Source organism: Mastigoproctus giganteus, chromosome 11, assembly GCF_048544385.1.
Source record: "Mastigoproctus giganteus isolate SK-2022 chromosome 11, ASM4854438v1, whole genome shotgun sequence".
Lineage (NCBI taxonomy): Eukaryota > Metazoa > Arthropoda > Arachnida > Uropygi > Thelyphonidae > Mastigoproctus > Mastigoproctus giganteus.
The window spans coordinates 81,420,332-81,441,766 of NC_143585.1; the positions used below are offsets into that span (position 1 = coordinate 81,420,332).

The window sequence follows — 21,435 nt, forward strand, 5'->3', positions numbered from 1 at the left end:
GTCCTTAGCAACCCTGCCAACCTTGGTATCGTCTGCAAACTTGGACATTAAGTCTGATACACCATCATCAATATCATTTATAAATACAGAAAACAACAATGGACCCAACACTGAACCCTGAGGAACTCCACTAATAACATTAGTCCACGTTGAGCAGTGTCCATTGATTACCACTCTCTGTCTTCTGCCACTCAACCATCCCTTTATCCATAGCAGCAATTTGCCTCCAATGCCACACTTCTCCAATTTGTGCAGCAGTCTTCCATGCGCAACAGTATCAAAAGCCTTTCTAAGATCCAAATATATAATATCAAAGTTATTCCCTGCATCCAGTTCTTTTGTGACTACATCATAGTATCCAATCAAATTGGTCAGACAAGACCTGCCCTTAACAAAACCATGCTGTGTCTGAGCTATAACTGAATTCTTGTCCAGATGATCCTGCAGTGCTTCTTTAACCAGTGCCTCCATTAATTTTCTTGGAACCAAAGTTAAACTAACAGGTCTATAATTACTTGTGTCAGCCTTTGATCCTCCTTTGTGAATTGGGGTTACATTTGCACATCTCCAGTCCATGGGTACCTCCCCTGAGTCCAAAGAAGCTCTCATAATTATGGCTAGGGGTTTGCTTACTTCCTTTGCTGCCTCCTTTAATATAACTGGATAGATCCCATCCACCCCGGGTGCCTTTTTTGTGTTTATCCTCAACAATTTCTCCTCCACTTTCCTCTCAGTTATTAGAAAATAATCTAGCTCACTGCCAATGTTTACTTCACCTACGACATTCCCCTTCCTGAATAACTCCTCATGTGTGAATGTAGATGCAAAATACTCGTTTAGATTGTTAGCCACCTGAGCTGGATCCTCAACTGTTGAACCATCAACATCCAGTGGACCAATCTGATTCATCCCTTTCCTTTTTGAGTTTAAATAGGTAAAGAACTCTTTACCTATTTAAACAAGGATCTCATCATATACTCCCTCCTATCGTGTCTGGGCAGAATTGCAAACACTTTCAAATTCAACCCTACTTCACGGCTTTTTTTCAACAGTGACCTGTACTTGTTAAGTAATTCCACTGGTCTCCTACTCTTAATATCATTAGTGCCAACGTGTACAACTATATCACCTTTTGTGCCCTTAAAAAATGATATCTGCTCTACAACGTCATCAACCTTTGCCCCTGGCAGACATACCCTGGTCCTGTTCCACCTATCCTTTTTACAAAGCATGTTCCCCGTTTCCCTGACAATAGAGTCACCAACAACTACTAGTTCCTGTGGGACCAGCGCATTCTGCCTTGGGGGCTGCCTCTGTGTTGCAAGATGACCAAGTGCAAGCTCTGGCATTAATGTGGGCAGCTGAGAGCTTGATGGGCCCCTCAATTTATTTCCTTCGAGGGCATCCACCCTGTCCTTCAAGGTCTCATATAGGCCCATAACAACGGCGAGTTGTCGCCTAATTTCCTTGCACTCCTTGCATCGTGCACACACAAAGACATCCCCCATGGCAGTATCATGTCCCGTACCCGATTGCTCCGCAAACATCAAGCAAACAGTGCATCTTAAAAGGCTGTGATTCAGAGGGCAACTGCCCACCTCAGTTCTCCCCTGAGTCACAGCACTCCCATTAGCTTGAGCCTTTTGCTTTGCTGCTCTGGTCAGAGTCATGATTTCGATTTAAATATCAATAAAATTACAATTTCAGAACAAAATTAAAACCTTAAACTTGTATCTTAACACATTTATAACGCTATATTTATTTTTCATCGAGTATCGAGTGTTATCTACGAGTTCCCTTTATATAACTTCCGTATCAAGTATGTATTAATTATTTGTTACGTTTGTACTCTAAGTCGTTATATATATATAGTTAAAAGTACAATTTAATTGACAATGAAGTTTAACAAGATTTATAGATCTACTGATTAATTGACAATATTATATTATGCAATATACTATACAAAGCTAATGCTATTGAATTCTGGATATGCTGTATCGCGTTTCAGTAACGAGTGTTATCTACGAAATCCCTTTATATAACTTCCGTATCAAGTTATGTATTAATTATTTATTTTTACTAATTATTTATGTTCCGTAACCTAAGTGGTTATATGTATAGTTAAAAGTACAATTTAATTGCCAATGAAGTTCGACAAGATTAATAGATTTTACTGATTAATTTTCACGTAACAATGGCGGCTGTTTATGAACGGTAAACACGTGGATTTGATACCCTTTCCGATACTAAGTAATACCTACAAATCTCTATCTAAGTTACTTTAACTTTAAGTACCGTAAATAGGAATATAAAGCTACTCTAGAAATAAGTTAATATGTCAATTTAAACTAATAAAGCAGAAAATAAATCAGAAAAAACTTCTCTATTCCAAGAGCGGCAGAAAGGCACGTCCGCACAGGAAACTCTCGTCCTCTAATATCTCGTCCTCTAGTATTTCTCCACTTGTTCTCAAAACCTGTGCTCCTGCACTTACTCCTGATCTCTGTCACCTTTTTCACTTTCTTACTCCATTGGTGTTTTTTTCTTTTTGCTTGGAAGGTTGCTCATATCCAACAAGTTTGTAAAATGGATGACAAATCCCTCCCATCCAGTTATTGCCCTATTGCACTTCTACTCCTAAAGTAAAGGAGAAATCGATTAACTAACAACTATTAAACTAACTAGAAACCTTCCATCTGATCAGTGATTGCCAGGTTGGATTCTGTCAGTATTGGCCGACCGGGCTAGCCGAGTGGGTAAAGTACCTGCCCGGCAACCCAAAGGTCGCGGGTTCGATTCCCGCCTCGGGCTTGGATCAAAGTACTGCAAAAACCTTGGGAGGTGCAATATGGCCACAGAAGCCGATGCGCCAACAACTACCAAATCAAAAAAAAAAAAAAAAAAATCTGTCAGTATTGATCCACTTATTATTATTAGCCATATGATGCAGGGAAGCCTAAGGCTTTTGCTGCACCAGCCAAAACCAAAAAAATTCTGAGTTACTCCGAGAAAGAGCAGGACCCTGGGTGTGGCAAGTCCATACTCACCAGATGTGAGTCCCTGGGGTTAAACTGGTGATATACTGGCTTAAGTTGCCCACTATGGACAAATTCAAAGGAAAAGTTTGGTGAAACTCAAACAGGTGAACTTGATATTTCAAGAGTTTATGATCGTGCTTGGCATAATGATCTTCTGAATAAGCTTCCATCTTATGGATCACCAACTGATTTCTCTAATTGGGTATCCAGTTTTCTCTCTAACAGTTTGCTAGGTGACAGTAAATGGCAGTTAATTGCCAATGAAGTTCGACAAGATTAATAGATTTTACTGATTAATTTTCACGTAACAATGAAACCACCAAATACGGAGGATGCGGAGAGGTCAGGGAATGACAACCGCATATCCCCGGAGCAATATGGTCTTAGTTGCTAATGCTCCTAAAAACCAAATAACAAACATGTGCAGAAGTTGCAAGTCATACTGACAAAATAAAATCCAGTTACTAAAATATGGTATGAACCTTATCTTTTCATGACACACTCACCTGTGCAAACTGTTGTGGGCTGTACACCTCCTGAGCAGAATTATTCCTTACTTTCATTAAACAAAACTCTGTACACTTCACTTCTAACATCTCTGCTAATGCTGTTCCTCAAGGTTCGGTTTTTTCTCCCACTCTTTTCCTCTTGTATATTAATGACCTTTTTCCATTGACTGGAAATCCTATCCATAGTTTTGCTGATGATAAAGCAATGCATTCCACCTTCCAGTTTGGGAAACCTTGCCCTACACAAGCTACAGTTCCTTGAATATCCATTAATTCCTTAAATGCCAGTATCTGGGTAATTCTCTATTGGGGCAAAGATAACTTAGATAATTTCAATCTTTAAACTCAGTTTCATCTTATATCTTGCAAAAAGGAATCTTCTGCTCCTATGCTTATCTTTGATGACTCTCAGATTTCTAGATAAGATCACATATCTTTATTAGGGATTACTCTGACTTCTAATCTCTTGTGGCATAAGTACATCACAAATATTTCTTTCGCTGCATCTAAAATAACTGGGTTTTTTCTCTTTCTCTTGGTGTTACTTTTCTTCCAAATAGCTACGCACTCTGTATAAATCTCAAATCTGCCCTACCATGGAATATTGTTCCTACATCTATGGCAGTGCCCTCATAACCCCCTCTCACTCTTCTAGATTCTATTCAAAAGGTGGAAGTTAGGTTAATCAATGTCCCATCTCTTACAAAGTTTCTCCTCTTGCTGTCTAATAGACTTTTTGTTTCTGCTTCATGCCTTTTCTATAGACACTTCCCTGGGCACTGTTCTTCTGAATTGTCTTCTGAACATTCTCTTAAACTGTCTGAACACATGCCACAATCAGTCAGCATCCCTTTACCCTCCAACTTCATACTCACAGAACCAACTTTTCTTCTTCCTCATATATTCCTTCAACTTCTGATTCTGGAACAACAGCCTTTCATACATATTTCCTGAAAATTACAATCTACAGAAATTCAAGTCTGATGTCAACAAGTATCTTCATTCATCCTCTCAACCTTCAACTCATACATGGGACTAAGTACTACATTTTCTAATAGCTTTTGTGTTTGGGATTTTCCTTTTTTTAAAAAAAAGCCATTTATATAAACCTTGAAACCTTTGTATATTTTCTAAATACAACAGTTGTCTGGTGTGGCCATTAAAAAAGTAAGCGACTTTTATGTTTTTATAGACAAAAAAATAAAATTTGTTGGCCAGACCTTAAAAGATAAGGTCTGGCCAACAAATTAAAACTTATCAAAGAGCTTTTCTCATAATTTTTGTACTTCATCTGCAATGGGTGCCTCCGTATCCAGGTGGGCAGGAGCAGCAGTGCGTAGCACACGCTTCTTGATTAGACCGGGGTTCGAACCCGTGACCACCAAATACGGAGGATGCGGAGAGGTCAGGGAATGACAACCGCATATCCCCGGAGCAATATGGTCTTAGTTGCTAATGCTCCTAAAAACCAAATAACAAACATGTGCAGAAGTTGCAAGTCATACTGACAAAATAAAATCCAGTTACTAAAATATGGTATGAACCTTATCTTTTCATGACACACTCACCTGTGCAAACTGTTGTGGGCTGTACACCTCCTGAGCAGAATTATTCCTTACTTTCATTAAACAAAATATTTTCACATCTTTTCCTTCCACTATCAAACTTTTTATCCATTTCATCACTGACTCATTTTTAGTTGATACACCAGATGATTTTGCATTATTTAATAGATTCAGCTCTTTTCATAACCAATCACAGTTTGATTAAGTTAGAGGACTGCAATATAAATTTCTTAAATCTTTTAATAACAAGTAATAATAGTTGCCTATTAACCAACATACTTAGAAAATCACCATGTATGGAACAGTGTCTTTATTATTCCTATTATGATTTCTAATAAAAAAAAAAATTGGTCTTCTGTAATCAGGTTGTGTGTTCATTTTGTTGTACCTGTAATCCTGATGATATTAACTCAGAAATTTTGTATATTAAAAAAATTTTCTTTCTAAATTTTTCTTGTAATGTACTAGGATTCATAACAGAATCCTAGTACATTACAGCATAATGATTGAGGTATAAATTTACATTACATTACCATTTCACAGTCAGTTCACTTGATACTAAAGGAGCTTTCATAATACAGATATAAACTTTGCTTTGCATGGCAATATCATAAAAGTTTTGAACTGTTCCACTAATCACGATGCACAAAAATTAAATAATAGTGTATGTCTCATTCAGTGCTAAAATAGATGTCTGCAAAAATATATAGGCAATACAACTACTATTTACAAGAGATTGCATACTATTGTCACTACACTTTCACTTCTTATTATGTGCAGCCTTAGTTAATTAGATACACCAAACTTATAAAACACATCCTGAAGGTGACTGAAACCAGCATAATCCTTAAATTTCGCTCTCTCTATAAGGAATTCCAATTTCATAACATTACTTTATTGAACATGAGGTTACCAGTTGACATATCAAATATGTGTTCCATGAATTGTATTTCCTTTCTGCACAAATAGTTTTTGGCAATATAATATAGTTTGCCATATGTCTCCAGTCTTTCATTTTCTCTTTGCCTTTCCTAGACAGTTTTTAAATTCTTTTCAGTGAGACCAATGTTTTTAACAGATACAAATGCCAAATGGGAAGTGTTCAAGGAAGTAACAAATGATAGAAGCTACTAAGCTTCTTACACCAACTAAGAGATATTGTTTAAGGTTTAGACTTCAATGGATGGCAGAGGAGAAAAATGCACGGGTTTGTTATAAATTATTGGGGTCACAGACTCCTATAGTAAGTATTAGCTAGCCTGCAGGCAACTTATTAAGGAGGATAAGTATGATAAGACAGGTTAGGAGCAGTCATTAGCTAAGACTGCCCCTGAGGGAGCTTCATAATAATTCTGCCTTCTCCTAAGGGAGTATTCTTATGAAAGAATTCAAAAGAAGAAAGAAAAAAAAAGAGTAGCAAAGAATTCTTTGCTTATGTTAACAATATAGGGAAAAGGGATAAGCCACATTGGTCCACTGGATATGAATAGCTTAACTGTTGCTGATCCTGTACAGATTGCTGACAAACTGAATAAATATTTTGAATCTACATTAACATGTGAAATAAGTTTTAGGGCTGGGATACCAGAAGTTTATATAATTCTGAGAGCCGAATGATTTTATAATAACTAAATGAAGCTGGAAGAGAAATTGTTGAAGATGAATATAAATAAGATATGTTGTGGCTGATGGGATCTGTCCTCTTTTATTAAAAGAAGCAGCAAAAAATTATTATAACTGAACCTATAATACCTTTAGCTATAATAATGAGAGCATCTTTGGATTCATAATTTCTGTACAGAATGGAGATGTGCAAATGTCTTTCCACTTCACAAATGCAATTCAAAGTGTGATGTGAGTAATTACACATCTGTAAGTTCATAGCAGTGAAAATAATGGAGTCAATAGTTAAAGAAGTACTACAAAGATAACCTTGACAGAAATCACATATATGGCAATCACATAATCCCTTATGTGATTTTTTTAAGGATATAACTTTTGTGACCAATCTAGTTAGCTGCTGTGAAGTAGTCACAGATGAACTAGATGTAACAAATAATTAATAGTATACTTAGATTTCAATAAAGCTTTTGTTACTGCTCCATATGAATGGCTGCCTGGCAACCCAAAGGTCGCAGGTTCGAATCCTGCCTCAGGCTTGGATCAAAGTACTGCAAAAACCTTGGGAGGTGCATTATGGCCACAGAAGCCGATGCACCAACAACTAACTATATATATGAATGGCTGGAAATAAGCCACATTGGGTGGCTTGAATGGTTTTACTATGATGTGGTCACAAAGGAACTGGATGCAAAAAATAATTTTGATATCATATACTTTGGATTTTAGGAAAGTTTTTGATACTGTTGCACATGAAAATCTACTGTACAAATTGGAGTACTATGGCATTAAGGGCAAATTGCTGCTATGGATAAAGGAAAGGTTGAGTGGGAGAAGACAGAGTGGTAATCAATGGACACTGCTCTTCATGGACTAATGTTATTAGTGGAGTCCACCCCATGGTTCAGTGTTGGGCCTATTGTTGTTTCCTATATTTATTAATGATATTGATGAAGGTATATCAGGCTTATTGTCCAAGTTTACAGATGATACAAAGGTTAGCAGGGTTGTTAATGACACTATGACAGTATGCACTTGCAACAGGATGTAGCAGATGGGCTGAGAGGTGGCAACTGAAGTTTAGCATTGACAAATTTAAAGTACTACATATGCGTAGCAGTAACCCCATGGTTCAGTGTTGAGCCCATTGTTGTTTCCTGTATTTATTAAAGATATTGATGAAGGTATATCAGGCTTGTTGTCCAAGTTTTCAGATGATATGAAGGTTAGCAGGGTTGTTAATGACACTATGACAGTACGCACTTGCAACAGGATCTAGAAAAGTTGGGCAGATGGGCTGAGAGGTGGTAACTGAAGTTTAACATTGACAAATTTAAAGTACTGCATATGGATAGCAGTAACCCCAGAGTAACGTACCAACTGTGTGATATTACACTCAAGATAGTGGAGAATGAAAAAGACCTGGGGGTAATTTGCAGTTAGATATGAAATTTTCTGAGCAGTGCAGACAATCTGCAAGAGTAGCTCATGGTGTCTTGCAGGGATAAGGAAGTGATTATCCCCTTGTATAAGGCAATTGTCAGGCCACACCTTGAGTACTGCATACAGATCTGGAGGCCTCATTTTAGGAAGAATGTAGAGCTGCTGGAATGAGTATAGAGAAGGGCAACGAGATTGGTGGATGGAACAAAGGGTTGCTGTTACCAAGAAAGGCTTAAGGTCTGCAAATTACAGTGTCTTGGAACTAGGCACCTGTGAGGTGATCTGATTGAGGTGTATAAGGCCTTGAATGGTTTTGGGCAAGCTCATTGCTGATGAAATTATTCCTGTTGCCCAGATTAGTTGCCTGAGGGGACATAAATTCAAATTATTTGCCTTTAGCCAGCGGGTAGTTTTTTGCTGGAACAAACTTCTATCTGTTGTTGTGGAAGTTGACAGCTTAAACAAATTCAAGACAGAACTACACAAACATTTGGAGTGAATAACTTTAATAACTTTACTCTAATGCAACCTGACTCCACAAATTGTAAGAATAGCATTTGAGGCATCACTACTACAGATAAAGGGATGGCTGAGTTTTAGCTAACAGAGGGAGTGGATTTTAATGGCTTCTGCCTCTTTTTGGACTAATGTTGTTAGTGGAGTCCTTCAGGGTTTAATTTTGAGATCCTTATTATTTTTAATATTAATTAATAATGATATATAATGTTTAATGTATAAGTATTTGATAATACAAAAGTGTCATCAGTAATAATTAGGGTATGATTATTATGAATGATTATGAATCTACTTCAACAAGACCTGAATAAATCAGGCAAATGAGTTGAAAAGTGGTAATTGAGGTCTAGAAAAGGATGTACAGTAAACCCCCGCTATTCGCGGTATCTGTATTCGCGGTTTCGCATATTCGCGATCGCCGATTTAATATAAAATGAAACCTAAAAAATGTGAATTTTAAAGCGCCGTGAATATTTTCCGCCATAAAAAAACATGGGAGTGGCTAAAATTATCTTTCCCGGTCAAAACAGCGCTCAATGGGTGGGGGGAGAGGGGTGACAAAATCGCGAGCGTGGATGTTTCTCGCTAATCCTTGTTCAGTATGTGTTATGCATTTGTCATGGAAGGTTTCGTCGTTTGCTTTTAATTTATATGCTTATAAATTGAATAAATTTATCAATTTATAAATTGATATTCTTACAAAAGTGATAAATCTACCGTTTTGCGGTGAAAAACAGACTTTTTCGAGTGTGTTAACGGAAGAAAGTGACTTTGTTGTGGACAAGTTCTTTCTAACCCCTACAAAAATATCACTACGAATAACAAGAGAAATGTGAAAATATCAAAGAAGGTGATGACATTAGCGAATAAAATTCAGTTATTAGATAAAATTTCTAATTCCTCAGTGGCAAAACATTATAAAATCAATGAGTCAACGGTACGATCAATCAAGAAATCGGAAGAAAAAATCCGCCGTAGTGTCCGTGAAAACGCGCTAATTGCTTCAAAAATTTGCTCTGTAACTCGTGATGTTAAATTAGAAAAAATGGAAAAAGCTTTAAATCTGTGGATAGAAGACCGAACTCAAAATAAAATTCCGTTAAGTTCACACATTATTCGTAAAAAGACAAAACTCCTTTATCAACGCTTTAGCGAAACTGGTGATAGCACTGGCGGGATAGGTTTTTTAGCTAGCAAAGACGCTGGTTTGAAAGATTTGTTTGAAATTTCTAATAAATATTACATTTAATATTAAATTGTTTCTTTTCTTATTTTCATTTAGATGCCATATGCTTGCATTTCACTATGTACTGTCTATGTATATAGTCATATTATGAAGGTACATATAATACATACATAGACAAAATTTTAGACTAGTTTTTCTTATATATTTCGTACTTTGGAACGGAACCCCTTTATTACTATGGGAGCCATAACTCAGTATTCGCGTTTTCGGTATTCGCGGCATTTCTCAGGAACGTAACCCCCGCGAATAGCGAGGGTTACCTGTATAAATGCAAGGCATTTAGGTAGCACTAATCCCAGAATAATATACTATTTACTTCATTTATATATTAACATACTAGTGCCAAACCAAAGGTTGGGGGAATATAAAATACATAGGGATAATTGTACAGTCTGATATGAAGTTCTTTGGGCAGTGCAGACAAGCAGCTAGGGCAGCTCATTGGACTCTCTCAGTGATATACAGGAATTTTGTTATAAGTGACAAAGAGATTATTTATCACATTCTGTAAGGTAGTATTTAGGCCACATCTTGAATATGTATACAGGTTTAAAAGCCACATTTTAGGCTGGTTGTCAGTTTTTGAAATGGGTACAGAGTAGAGCAACAAGATCGGTTGTTTGTTAAGACATAAAAGGGTATTGCCAAAAATGACTGGTTCTGTAAATTGCAGTGTTTGGAATTCAGGCACCTTCAGGTAAGCCTGATGGTAGTGTCAAAGCTTTCACTGGGTCGAGTAAACTAAAAAATATAAAATTTAAATTGGGGAAAAAAATAAAAAAGGACTGCTACTGAATAGACCAGTGGAAATTTACCTGCAGATTTATTTGCAGAGAGGAATTGTTGCAATAAAGTCAGCTTCTTTTTTGGAAGTTAGTACTTTGAATAAATTTTTTATTGCAAGAGCTAAAAACACCTCAATTAGGTCTCCTAAGCAGGTGCTTAGTTTTCAGATTTGTGCTACAATTTGTACAACTGAAGTTTTTCTTGGTAAGAGTACCTTTTTGTACTCCCGACTAATCTAGTTGTTCTTCTTTGGACCCATTCCAAGAAATCCACATCCTTCGTAAAATGAGGGTTCTAGACCAGCAGTGCTCAAGTTGTGGCCTTACTACTATCCTATACAAAAGGATAATCACCTCTTTGTCCCTGCTTACAAAAAAATTGCTGTGTGTCATTGACAGAACTTCATGTTGGACAATTACCCCTTGATATTTTTTGTTTTCCACTATCTTTTGTGTGCTACCACCCAGTTGATATGCTATTTTGAGATTACTGTTACCCATATGTAATACATTGCATTTGTCAATGTTAAATCTCTGTTTCCGCTTCTCAGCCTGAGCTGCCTAATTTTTCTAGCTCTTGTGCAGTAGCATACTCAATTCCTGCAATTAACCACTGTGCCAGTCTTTGCAGAATTAGACATTAAGCTGATCTTTAGCCAAGTGGTCAGGGGCAGGAGTGCTGTAGTGCATACTCTTTGAGTAGACCAGGGTTCCGGTCCCTGACTGCTAAATACAATCGATCTGCCAACCCATACTGGACTAGTGTGGCAGATTATGGTCCATTTTCCTTAACATGAATCATTGAGGAGGCTTCCATTCTGCAGTGGGTTGACAAAGGCTGCAGTTTATCTTTTTTTTTTTTTAAATGCCTTCATTGATATCCTTAATAAATATTGAAAACAATGAGAGATGACTAATGTTATTAACTATCCAATAAGGGTAGTGCCCTTTAATAACCATCCTTTTAGCCAGAGCGGTGACTTGCCTCTAATGCAACATGGTTTTAGTTTGTACATCAATCTTTCATGTGGAATGGTATCAAAAGCTTTACTGAAATATAAGTCAAAATTACATCAGAATTATTTTTTGTATCCAGCTCCTTTATTATTGCATAATTATAGCTAAACAGATTAGTTAGACAAGATCTCCCTTAACAAATCTATGCTGTGATTACCATATACTATAACTGCATTTCTGACAAGATGATCCTGCATTACTTCTCTGACCACTGATCCATTAAGGCTGTTCAAGAGAAGAACATTGCATATCATAATTGACTTGTTTCCAATTCTTCAGTTTCATTTTCTGCCTACATCAAAGCTCACAACAATTGAAAAGCAGTTTTATTAATCAGTCCCAACTAGATTTTGAACAGGCTAAGTGTAGAAAACTCGTTTCTTGCCCTAATGGTAGCCGAGCATTCTGGTCTCTTGCCAAAGCTATTGGCTGCAACTTTTGTCCATCTCTGCTCCCACCTCTGTCAAAACCAGATGGTTCTGTTGTCACTTCAGCCAAGGATACAGCTGACCTGCTAGCATCCCATTTTTCTTCCAACTCATGTATTAATGATCTTGGTAAAACACTTCCCACCATTCCTAACATGCTCCATTCAATGCCTATTGTGGTTTTCCATCAAAAGGATATCAGAATGATTTTGACAAATCTTGATGCTAAGAAAGCTCCAGGTCCTGATGGTATTTCTCCAGTTGTTCTCAAAACCTGTGCTTCTTATTCCAAAGGTGTTTTTCCTTCTGCTTGTAAATTTGCTCATATCCAAACAGTTCCTAAAAAGGGTGACAAATCCCTCCCATCCAGTTATCGTCCCATTACAATTACGTCTACTCTTTCTAAAGTAATGGAGAAATCAATTAACTGTCAACTCTTAAACTACCTAGAAACCTTCCATCTGATCAACGTTCGCCAGTAGGGATTCCGACATTGTCAATCCACTGATGATATTCTGGCTTATGTTTCCCATTTATGGACAAATTCAATGGAAAAGTTCGGTGAAACACAAGTAGTTGCTCTCTACATCTCAAAGGCCTTCGATCATGTTTGGCATAAAGGTCTTCTAATCAAGCTTCCATCTTATGGTTTGCCAACTGCTTTTTGTAATTAGTTATCCAGTTTTCTCTCTGATCGCTCACTGAGGGTGATGGTTGATGGCTCCCTGTCTTCTAACTTTTCCACTAATGCTAGTGTACCCCAAGGTTCAGTTCTTTCCCCCACTCTTTTCCTCTTGTATATTAATGACCTTCCATTGACTGGAAATCCTATCCATAGTTTTGCCGACAATAGCACATTGCATTCCACTTTTCAGTTTGAGATACCTTGTCCTGCTCCAACAACTGCACCTTCTCAAATATCTGCTACCAATTCCTTAAATGCTGATCTCCGGGGAATTCTCCAGTGGGGTAAAGACAACTTAGTTCATTAACCCCTTAGTTTATTAACCCCAAAGAGTTTCACCAAACGTTTTCTTTGAATTTGTTCATAGTGGGCAACATAAGCCAGTATATCACCAGTATAACCCCACAGACTCACATCTGGTGAGTACAGGCTTGGCACACCCAGGCTCCTGAGCTGGATACCACCATCCTTCTCATTCTTGATGATTCCCTTCTACTTCTGACTCTCTCTCTCTCTCTCTCTCTCTCTCTCTCTCTCTCTCACACACACACATAGGGTAATTCAGAATTTATTTTTTCTTTTTGGCTGGGGTAGCATAAGCCTCAGTTCTCCTTGCACCACATGGCTAATAATAATAATAATCTCACAAAAAGGAATCTTCTGCTCCTATGCTTATCTTTGATGACACTCCTATTTATAGGCAAGATGATATATCTCTTTTATGGATTACCCTGACTTCTAATCTCTCTTGGCACAAGCACATTACAAATATTGCTTCCTCTGCATCTAATAAACTTGGTTTTCTCTTTCGCTCTCAGCGTTACTTTTCTTCCAAACAGCTGTTCACTCTGTACAAATCACAAATCCGCCCTACCATGGAATATTGTTCCCAAATCTGGGCGGTTCCCCCAAAACCTCTCTCAGGCTTCTAGATTCCATTCAGAAGAGGGCAGTTAGGTTAATTAATGACTCATCTCTAACAGTCTCGCTGTCTCATAGATGTACAGTTTGTGCTGCATGCCTTTGCTACGGATACTTTCATGGGCACTGTTCTTCTTAATTGGCTTCTATAATTCCCACTATCTCTCTTTCAAAACTTTCCGAACACGTGCCACCACCAGGCAGCATCCATTTACAGTCCAACTTCAAACTCACAGAACCAGCTTTCATGTAAATTACAGTCTACAGATGTTAAGTCCAATGTCAACAAATACCTCTCATGTTTGGGGTTCTCGTAAAAAAAAAAAAAAAAAAAAAAAAATTTATTTTCTCTGCAACAGAAGCCAAGCTTACAAGTTCATAATTACTTACTTTCCCCTTTGATCCTCTTTGTTAATAGGGAAAACTTGTTCACAAATCCAATCTGATGAAACTTCCCTTGAATTTAAGAATGCCTTCATAATTATGGCTAAACATTTGCATACCTCTTTTGCTGTCTTCCCTAATATAACTGGATATATCCTATCAGCCCTAGGTACCTTCTTTACTTTAAGCTTCAAAAATTTGGGTTCCAAAGTTTTCTCAGCTATCAAAAGTATTTAGCTCCCAGTTAGAATATTATCTCCATTTCTGTATGCTTTTTGACATGTGAATGTAGATGCAAAATATTTATTGTTTATCAGCGATCTGAACAGAATCATCAACTGTTATGCCATCCAATATTATTCACTAGTGTTAACATAAGCAAAGAAGTCTTTGCTAATTTTATTTGCATTCTTAATTACAGACGTCTTGTAATCTTCTTTAGCTTGCATAACCCCTTTAAGTGATTTGATTGTAGACCAATTTATATGTAATGCAGGCAATCTGTGTCCCCTGATAATCTCTATGCATCCCATGTATTTTTATTTTTTTCCAGCTATTTAGATCTTTACTTTTTACAGTATCTCATAGTTGGTATAAAAAGATCAGTAGCTTCTATGATTGCTTCTCTGAATACTTCTCATTTAGAATTTGCAGTTGGTAATATCATTAGTTGGCCCCATTGAAGAGAATATAAAATCTCTCTCTCTCTATAGACCATTTTAGTCACCCTTACAAAAGTAAAATCCTTTCCCTTTGCCCTTAACAATGGTTATATCTTTAAATAGGCCCCACATCAATATGCTGTGGTCACTACTAATAATAAGATCAAGAGTTTGCCTTCTCAGGTTCCCTCCCTCTCTCTTACATGCTGTAATAGAAAATAGTGATCGATTTAATCCAGAAAAGTCTGCAATTCTGAGTGACTAACCAAATTGCAGTTGGTACTTTGGAAATTAAAATCCTCCATTAATTATTTGAAAAGGGAATGGTACATACCATTCCATAGCAAATGATATTAGTAGTTCAATGCCAACCGGGCTAGCCGGGCGGGTAAAATCCTGCCTGGCAACCCAAAAGTTGCGGGTTCGAATCCCACCTCGGGCTTGGATCAAAGTACTACAGAAACCTTGGGAGGTGCATTATGGCCACAGAAGCCGATGTGCCAACAACTACAAAAAAAAAAAAAAAAAAGTAGTTCAATGAAAAATACTATAAACCACCTCTCAATGTTACATATTTATTGGAATGATTATAAAGTAATAAAAATTAAGAACATATTAATAGCATGTTAAAATCACCTGTTCTATAGCATTCTGATTTACTGGACCACTCTTCATTATACTAATTATAGTTATCTGTCCTATAACATTCCCTTTTTTGTTAAATAAATATTAGGCAGATGAAATGAGTTTTTTTTTTTATTATGTTTATTTGTTTGTTTGTATAAGCTTTGCTTACTTGCATCATTTTGCTAGTATTAATACTAATACTAAACTAGTGAAGTAAAACTTGTGTATATTTAGGAAGCTAGATTTTAGATCAGCCACTAATCTCACATTGGCAAATAATGTTCTATAGTTATTTCAGTGGTGTTCCTGTTAGATTCTGTGCCATTGCTCCTGAGTTAAAGGATTACTTAGCCATAATTATGAGAGCATCCTTGGACTCAGGGGAGGTTCCCACAGACTGGAGATGTGCAAATGTATCTCCAATTCACAAAGGGGGATCGAAGGGTGACACGAGTAATTACAGACTGGTTAGTTTAACTTCTGTTCCGGGTAAAATAATGGAGTCACTGGTTAAAGATGCATTGCAGGATCATCTAGACAAGACTGCAGCAATAATTCAGACACAGCATGGGTTTGTTAAGGGAAAGTCTTGTCTGACAAATTTGATAGGATATTATGATGTGGTTACAAAGGAACTGGATGTAAAAAATAATTTTGATATCATCTATTTGGATTTCAGGAAAGCTTTTGACACTGTTGTGCATGAAAGACTATTGTACAAATTGGAGCAGAATGGTATTAAGGGTAAGTTGCTACAATGGATAAAAGGATGGTTAAGTGGGAGAAGACAGAGGGTGGTAATCAATGGGTGCTGCTCTTCGTGGACTAATGTTATTAGATGTTATTAGTTATTAGTATTTATGTACTGATACACAGGGTTCGGTGTTTGGTCCACTGTTGTTTTGTATTTTATCAGTGATATTGATGAAGGTATATCAGGCTTAATGTCGAAGTTTGCAGATGATACAAAGGTTGGCAGGGTTGTTAATGGCAGTGTGCTACTGCAACAGGATCTAGATAATTTGGGCAGATGGGCTAAGAAGTGGCAACTGAAGTTTAACCTTGACAAATGCAAAGTACCGCATATGGGTAGAAGTAACCCCAGAGAAACGTACCAACTGTGTGGTTCTACACTTAAGGTGGTAGAAAATGAAAAAGACCTGGGAGTAATTGTGCAGGCAGATATGAAGTTTTCTGAGCAAAGCAGACAGGCTGCCAGGGCAGGTCATGGGGTTTTGTCAATGATATATAGGAATTTTGCTAGCAGGGAAAAGGAGGTGATTATCCCTCTGTATAAGGCAGTGGTCAGGCCACACCTTGAGTACTGTGTACAGGTCTGGAGGCCTCATTTTAGGAAGGATGTAGATTTACTTGAGCGTGTACAGAGAAGGGCAACAAGATTGGTGAGGGAAATGAAGGGATCCTCTTACCAAGAGAGGCTTAAGTTCTGCAAATTGCAGTGGCTGGAGACGAGGCACCTGCACGGTGATCTGATTGAGGTATATAAGGCCTTGAATGGGTTGAGCACGCTGTTTAGTTGCTAATGCTCCTAAAACCCAAATAACAAACAAACAAACAGAAAAGGTACCCCGTGTTTCCATATACTCTAATGCAAACCTGCAAGCATTTAGTCAGTGGAAAGCATGCATTCACTCTAATGCAAACCACCAGTAATTAGCAGCCTGCCAGAGTAATAAATGTGAGGAGTTACACTTGTCACAAAGATCCACAGAAGGATTACCCGCTTGTAAAGATTAACTGAAAAAAGCAAGTAACCTTGAACTGTAAACAAATGCCACATTGCGAAATTCAAAACTTCATAGCATCAGCAGTGCCCCACCATTGAATTTTCAACTAGTTTGGGGGTGGTCAGAGAATATTGACGGGTTCTCTTGCTCAGTTACCCTGAGGGGAAAAAAAAAAAATCACCTCAAAAACCATACCAAGGAAATAATTTGACTATATTTAGGAAGGTAAAAATAATTCAAGTTTTTAATCGTTGATTAAAATGCAGTTATTGTGAAATTTTTATTTTAGAGAGATACCTGCCAGGTGCCTGGGGACACCTCCAGGTTAATTATTATCTTTTTAGGTTTATATTGCGAGACATTATGTATGAACTTTTTTTTTCCCCTTCTTTGATTTGTAGTCTTGGCTTGGTTACATCTTCGGATAGGACACACTATTTAGCGGTAGATGGAATGGATACTTCTGAAGGTAGGTATTAAATATATATATATTAACATCTTATACAAAGTAAACCTGTAATGAAACTAGTTTTATGATAAACATATCTTTATTGTTTGTGTTTGTTATTTGTTATTATAAATAAAAAGCCCTAAAAAGAATATTGGTATTGGCAATGGATACAACAAGGAGCATTAGCAACTAAGGCCATATTGCTCCGAGGATATGCGGTGGCCATTCCCTGACCTTTCCGCATCCTCCGTATTTGGTGGTGACGGGCTCGAACCCAGGTCTAATAAAGAAGTATGTGCTAAGCGCTGCTGCTGCTCCTTTCCACCTGATTACGGAGGCACCATATCTTTATTATTGCATACTTATCTCCTCTGAAGTAGTCTCTTCCCTGTGAGCTGAATACAGCATTTTACAGTTAAGGTTTTCAGGACTGAGCCCAGTTGCCAAGGCACATTTCAGCTGACTTACATGACTGCTTTCTGCTTTCTCCTACAAGGTTATCTGTATATCATATGCTGTAATACAGCTGCATATATCCTAAGTCACACACAGTTTTATCAAATTGTTGTGTTAAAAGCATCAATTTTTTAAGTAATGGAACAGAGTGAACGTTAGTTTTTTTTAACCTGTGCATTGGTAAAACAAGTCTGTGGTAATGATATCCTGTCTCATTCATGTTTTTCACTAGTTCTCAAGGTTTCAGGATAGGCATGAGTGTCTGGAAGACTGAGAGCTCTTTTGATGTTCAATAATGCATTGAATCCTAAGAAAGGGTTGGCACTGTTTTACTGATGTAAAAAAGCTGTTGTGCAGACTTGAACATGCAAAGAATTCATTCAAGCTCTTGATGATGATCCCTCCTTGCTTGATTTGGTCATATCAAGTGATTAGGCTGGTGTTTCAGGTATGATTCCAAATGGAAATAAAAAAAAAAAAAAAAAAAAAAACATGGAATGGCAGATTGTCTGGTTAAAAAAATTTCACCAAGTAAGGCCTCAATTTTGAGAAAAAGGAAGCTAGTTCCTAAGTATAATAATTTTGGAAATGCTAAGCTGCATTTTGCATTGATCATCACAGATTTTTTTGGCAGGGTGCGAATTTTCAAACTACCTCCCCCCCCCCCCCCAAAATTCTCTTGATTTGTCTCTCCTTGCTACTACTTGTTCTCCAAAATCAAATCCATACTTACAGGATGATGATGTTTAGGGGTCAATAAAAGAAATATGACAAAGGAATTATTGGGAGTGACTTAAAATGCATTTGAAATATATTTTCAGTGGATCTGTGAACAGTTTCACAAAGTTGGTATGTAGCTGCTCTGATCGAGACAGTTAATTTGAAAATTGAAAATTAAATATTAAAAGGTTTGTTTTTTTTTCCCTCTGTCATTCTGGTATCTTTTTTTTTTTTTTTTTTTTAATAGACTTAGACCTAAAGCTCAATTATTAAACTTGTACCTTCAACAGTATTAGCACTTATACAGTAAGTATTACTATAGTTTTATTCAGATTTTTAGAGTGGGACCTTTCCTTCTGTAAACAAAAACAATGTCTTATTTTCATATATAATTTTACTTTATTTTTATGATACATATGACACTATAAAATATGACAAATCTAAAGAATTTCTAAATTTGATTTTTTATATATTAGTGATTAATGTTCCATTTTGACAGTGTTCCAATAATCACATATTAGTGATTAATGTCCCTGGTGACAAAGCCAATGCCAGGCATTTGGCACCAAATGCCTGGTTAATGACTCATCTCTAACAGTCTCTCCACTCTCTGTCTTATAGACATACTGTTTCTGCTGCATGCCTTATCTACAGATACTTCCATGGGCACCTTCTATAATTACCTCTCTCTTTCAAAACAGTCCAAACATATACTTCCACCAGCCAAAATCCACTTACTGTCCAACTTCAAACTTACAGAACTAACTTTTTATCTTCCTCGTTTATTTATTCATTCAACTGCCGTTTTCTGGAACAACCTTCCTTCATACACATTTCCTGAAAATTACAGTCTACAGAAGTTCAAGTCTAATGTCAAAAAATAGCTTCTTTCATCCTCTCAACCTCCAAACCATGCACAGTACTAAGTACTATTTGATTCTAATACCTCTCGTGTTTGGGGTTTCATAAAAAAAAAAAAAAAAGATATCCTCTTTAATACAAATAGTATTAAAGAGAATGAGTCATAAGTTGGAAGTACCCTGTATACTCTCACTCTTATATGTATTTATTTATTTATAAATACTGATATGTATTTATTTATCCCCCTAACAAGCTATAAAATGACCAGCAACTCATGTTCTCTGACACTTCTGCTTTATGTTTAGCTGCAGAATAGATCAAGAGATCAAATAATTTTAGCTTTGACTTGTCTTTTGTAGCTCAAGGTGGTAGCACTTTTAAAGCTTTACATGTTATTATCTCTGGAGTGTCAGATCACACTGGTTCCCATTCATGACTTTTTAGAGGTATGACTGAAAACAAGTTTGGTGCATGTGTTATTTCTCCATGCATATCTGCTTTTGTTAAGGAGCTTCATAATTCATGAATTGTTAATTAGTTTTAATTAATATGTTTAAATGAAATAGCCTCATAATTAGTCAAAGGAAAGATAAGCTTTCTAAAACATTTTTATAAATCAGTACTTTTATATGAAGAGAAAATTCAGGATTCACTGAATTCTCTTACCTAGCATGAATTTCAGGATTTTCTTGAAATCCATGTAAGGAACTTGAAAAAATGGAAGAAGCAGCCTCTAATAAAAGCACAAGAAATACATCCTTAAATGTATTTAAGAGATGCTCTCTTAAAATCTGTCATAATAGACAGCTGTGTTCTATTTCTGATTGCCTGGAATAATCTGCTCTAGGCTTTTTGGTTTTGTTTGGAAATAAAGAAAATACAGTTAGAATCACATTATGATACCATATTCACATATGGTGTATATTTATTTGAATATTCCTCTGTTTCAGAAGAATATTCAACTATTTGGATCACATATATTAATGGTCTGATATGTTAATGTTTTAAATTATATTTGAGGGGTAATTGAGTGCTGATTTTTTTTTTTTTTTTTATTTATTTATTTATTCAGGGAGTAATTGAGAGTGTCGAATTTTTTATATTCGAGGGGCGATTTGACATATAATTTATATATGTTTAGGAATCTGTTTTCTTCCTACATACTTCAACAGCAGTTTCTTCTCTTTTGCTCTTTGTTTACTTGCACATCAGAGAATGGTAATGTACACAATAAGAAATTGATGTTCTTGTTGTGTACATTAATCCTCTTCAAACTTCCCATGAAAATATCCATGAGGGACCAAATTGTATTCCCCATACTTAACCTCACACTTTGATTATATCTTTTTATTCAAATTTGAAAAAGCTTCATTTTATATATAATTTAAATAATTCAGTGAGCTTATTTCTTTAAGCTTCATTTTATTGATAATTTAAATAATTCAGTGAGCTTATTTCTTTAATGTAATTGTGAAATATTCATCTATATTAATTTTTTTTTCTTCACAATTTTTATTGCTTCACTGTGGATATATTAGTGTGTTGGTGAAAGTGAAACATATCCCAGGATAAAATTTGGACTTCTGCCAGTGAAGCCTTTAAAAAAAAAAGAAATTTTAATCTGACTGACTGACTCAGATAAATATGTTTATATATGTGTTAATTGTTATAAGTTGTCTACAAGAAAAACCTATAATAATAATTTATGTTTTAAAGTGTTTATAAAAGTTGATGCAATTTGAAGAAGATTTTT

The 21,435-nt window shown here is 36.4% G+C and overlaps 1 protein-coding gene across 3 annotated transcripts in view; it reads left to right on the forward strand.

The window, feature by feature from the left end:
* LOC150078191 (voltage-dependent calcium channel subunit alpha-2/delta-2-like) overlaps nt 1–21,435 on the forward strand; it is a 663,667-nt gene that overhangs the window by 298,508 nt on the left and 343,724 nt on the right. For all 3 annotated transcript variants that reach the window (XM_090384688.1, XM_090384689.1, XM_090384690.1), the window contains one exon: nt 17,596–17,663. In XM_090384688.1, coding sequence (XP_090240814.1) covers nt 17,596–17,663 — 68 coding nt within the window. The remainder of the gene's footprint in view (nt 1–17,595; nt 17,664–21,435) is intronic.